The sequence below is a fragment of the Chrysemys picta genome, chromosome 5, assembly GCF_011386835.1.
Source record: "Chrysemys picta bellii isolate R12L10 chromosome 5, ASM1138683v2, whole genome shotgun sequence".
Taxonomy (NCBI): Eukaryota; Metazoa; Chordata; order Testudines; family Emydidae; genus Chrysemys; species Chrysemys picta.
Genome location: NC_088795.1, coordinates 116,147,003 through 116,150,921, shown reverse-complemented (window position 1 = coordinate 116,150,921; position 3,919 = coordinate 116,147,003). Strand labels below are relative to the sequence as shown.

The 3,919-nt window shown below is 34.5% G+C and overlaps 2 protein-coding genes across 12 annotated transcripts in view; one reads left to right on the top strand and one right to left on the bottom strand.

The window, feature by feature from the left end:
* Window positions 1-3,919, top strand: part of ZNF518B (zinc finger protein 518B) — a 429,620-nt gene that overhangs the window by 190,192 nt on the left and 235,509 nt on the right. The window lies entirely within an intron of this gene.
* The window catches only part of LOC135972110 (cytokine-dependent hematopoietic cell linker-like), a 74,336-nt gene that overhangs the window by 2,279 nt on the left and 68,138 nt on the right, over window positions 1-3,919 (bottom strand). Inside the window, exon 14 of the mRNA XM_065598517.1 lies at window positions 1,042-1,060. Within this exon, the coding sequence (XP_065454589.1) occupies window positions 1,042-1,060 (19 nt within the window). The remainder of the gene's footprint in view (window positions 1-1,041; window positions 1,061-3,919) is intronic.

The following is a 3,919-nucleotide window of genomic DNA, read 5'->3' as shown; positions in this document are numbered from 1 at the left end:
AAATTCATCCCTGACATAAATGGGCTAAACTATTGTCATCAATGGGAATAATTTATTCCAGGGCTGAATGGCATATAGTTTACAAGGTAACGTCATAAGCTTTCCTGATATCAAACATCGAGTAATGTAAAGGTAAGTAATGCAAAATGCTCCCTAGAAGAATACAAAATATCATTCTCTCCCTTTAACAGATGGGTGGAATTAATCCTCATGTTAATGGGATCAATGCTGTTGTTTTATTAAGTCAATGAGAATTATGCCATTGACCTCAAAGGGAACAGAATCAGGCCCCCCAAAAAGTAAGGAACTCTGTCATACGGAGGAATAAATTGCAGGGAACGAACAATGTATCTTCTTGTTACTTTGAAGTATTTATGCTTTTCAGGTAGGAATTTCAAAGCCCCCTAAATGAGAGGGGCACCCAAATCCATTAGAATTCAATACAAGTTGGGCACTTGGGGGCAAACTTTTAAAGGTATATAGGGGCCTAGAGAGACAGATAGACCATTAGTGTGATTATTAAAAACCTAACTCCCACTGAAATCAATGGAAATTAGCTGCCTAGTCGCTTCTGTAAATCTCACTATGTGTGCCCATCTACATCTTTAGGTATCTTTGAAAATCTGGCCTGTGGCTCCCCTTCAGAAATCCAAGCCTTAAATTAGATTTGACATGAGAGATAAGTGTGATACTGTTGTTACACGGAAAGATTTTGTTAGTTCCATTTTAGAGTCCTTCTCCAGATAAGCTTTCCATCACTATGCAGGTATTCTAAACCTCTCTCTTCTCAGTAGTTGTATACATGAAGGCTGTAGTTTAATACTCTACTTTTATGCAGCCTCCACTATGAAATTTTGGCCATCACTTTCATTCTAAAAGAAGTAATGGGAATATAAGATCAGACCCTCGGCTGCTGTAGACCAGCACTGAACTCAAAAGATGACACCAATTTACCCTATCTGAAGATTTGGCCCAGAATATGTTGCTCTTACAATAAGAAGGAAAACACAGGGAATCTGCAATATACAGTTAAGTACTAACCTCTTCCTTTTCCAAGTGCCTATATAGAATGATAAAATAGATAGTGAATATTGGAAGCTTTCAGTGACAATAATATACTATTTTTTATATTTGTTTACTCCATCTTCTTGTTACCACAGTACAGATGTGATTTAGCATACCTCACTTGGGCCAAATATAATACTTGGTGAGTCAGATACATACAGCTACATTAGAGACACACCAACCATGAATTTGGTCCAATGATCTTTATTCAGTGAAGTGATTGGGGGAATTTTGCCATTTCTTGACTGAGAGCAAGATAAGGAGTAATATTTCAAATCATCCTCAGTGGGCAGTGATCCAAAGTCCATTGAAATAACTGGGAGTCTTCCCATTGACTTCAATAGAGCTGGATTAGGCCCTTAGTATTAGTAACTAGTAGAATTTACCCTCTATATATATCTTATGTGATGAACAACATACTCATAGATTCATTGATTACAAGGTCATAACGGACAATTGTGATCATCTAGTCTGATCTCCTGCATAACAAAGGCCATAGAACTTCCCTGGATTCCTGTTTGAACTAGAGCAGATCTTAGAAAATCATGATTTAAAAATTGGCATGATGGCTGTATCCATATATGGATATGAATGTGTATATATATAAATGACAGGTTTACTTTGATATAAACATAAGCTAAATTTTGATCTTAATTCCACTGAAATCACTGAACTTTGAATTTATATAGTGGTATAACTAAAAGCATAGTTTGTCCCGGTAATGAGCTCACTGAAACAGTGGATCAAATTCTGCTCACAGTAACAACATTACAACCTTTACGAAGTCAGTCATGTTGCACCTGTGTAACTGAGAGTAGCACTTAGCCAGGTGTTTCCATAATTAATCTTCCGTTAAATCAAGCACTGAAATAGAATGCCATTTCATTCAAAATGTATTGTATGAACAGTATTGACCAGGACATACTGTGGTACAAAAATTTAAACAATAATAATTACTATAATAAACATAATGGATCAAATTCATCCCTGGAGTAATTCCATTGAAGTCAGTAACATAAATTAATAGTAAAGAAAAGATAAAACACTCTACAATCAGTATACACCTTACACTTTGAATCTTAATTAAAAATTACTTCTTAACTACATTTTCTCATTGCTCGTAAATGGATAAGGGTTTATAGTCACACTATCTGTGCCATAGGGGCTATATTAATACAGTGTAATCTAATTTGAAATCTCTTCTTTTCATATTGTGCGACACTCAACATTTGTCCTGAAAATCTGGGCTGGTCTTCATTTACAGCACTACAGTTTACACCAGTGCAGCTGTGTCACTGTAGTGGTTAGTGAAGATGCTACTTCACTGTTGGTGTAGTTAATCAACCTCCCCAAGAGGCGGTAGCTATGTTGATAGGAGAAGCTCTCCCGTTGACATAGCGCTGTCTACACTGGGAGTTAGGTCAGTATAACTAAGTTGCTTAGGGGTATAGATTTTTCACACCCCCGAGCGACATACTTATATAGATCTATAGTGTAGACTTGGCCTCTGCTTTTTAAACTTACATATGAATATTCTTGCAACAATATTAGTGTGGCTGTCAAGGGTGCAAGTAGAGTAGGTTAATTACTGGAATTATGTGTTGTGGAATGGAATATGGAATGTGTTCCCATTTGTTGTTAATAATATATTCATTACTAATTTCTGTAATGAGTCAAAATATCAAAGAAAAGCCAGAGCAAAAAATATTAACATCTTTTTCTTTCTTGCCAACATGTCAGTTCTGAATGTTAGACATCAGTAAACTGCTGTAATAAGTAACTGTATTGTAACCTGTTTTGTAATAATTCAGCAAATGTGGAGTCCATAAAAATATATTAGCTACTTTTAAAAATTAATCCTATAGATAATTGAGGTTGGGTAAACTCCATATGGATAACATAAAAAATGATCATTTTCCCCGAAGGTGATCTTTCTGGAAGTTTATTATTATTTATGTATTTATCTCATCTGCTCACCCTCTTGTTGTGTACAGGTAGTAGAGGATGAAATAACAAAACCCTAGACAGAGGATATTCTCAAGGTATTTTTGCGTTGGTTGGAACTAGAAAATTTCAGCTCTCTTCCCACAATTTGTATTCTTGATCATTTCTAGCCCAATTTCTACCTCAAATTATTATAAAAAGTTTATGGTTGAACAATCAAGCCTTCAAATTACGTCATTCTTATCTGAGACCTTTAATAAGGAAGTTTATTTGATGAATGGGATAGTGGGGAAATCCAAGACAGATGTGATTCTTTGGCAATGGGCACTGTTAGTACATCAGAGTAGCAGCAAACATCCAAAGTCCACAAACACTCCCATGGCAGTATGGGCTGCAATTGTCCCTCATTTCCCCATTTTAAAAAAGACCATTATTACACAGGTATCAGGTTTGCCAGTCATAGGATAATTGAACATTTTGAAGAATAAACACCATAAAATACATTAAAGAAAAATCCTATAAAATGTAATGTTATAGAAATGTAATCGTATAATATAGAAATTACTGTAAAAACCTATATGATTTAGTAGACAATAATAACTTTTCTATATGGATTTGAACCATCCATAGAATTTTATAGAATTGTAGATATTATGTTTTTTATTAAATTCTATAGGATGGTTAAAAAAACCCACAACTATAGAGAAGTTATTACTTATTCTTGATTTTTATAACATTTATTAATGCAATTTCCTATTATTTCAAGCTCCATTATCCTTGTGTTTTCAGTTTTCTGTCTTTCGGAATATATGTTGAACAAGGGCACAATTTATATTTTTCTGCAATAAAATTACTAATTTTATGTGTATGTACTGCTGAACCTTCATAGACCTCTACAGCAGTTTTCATT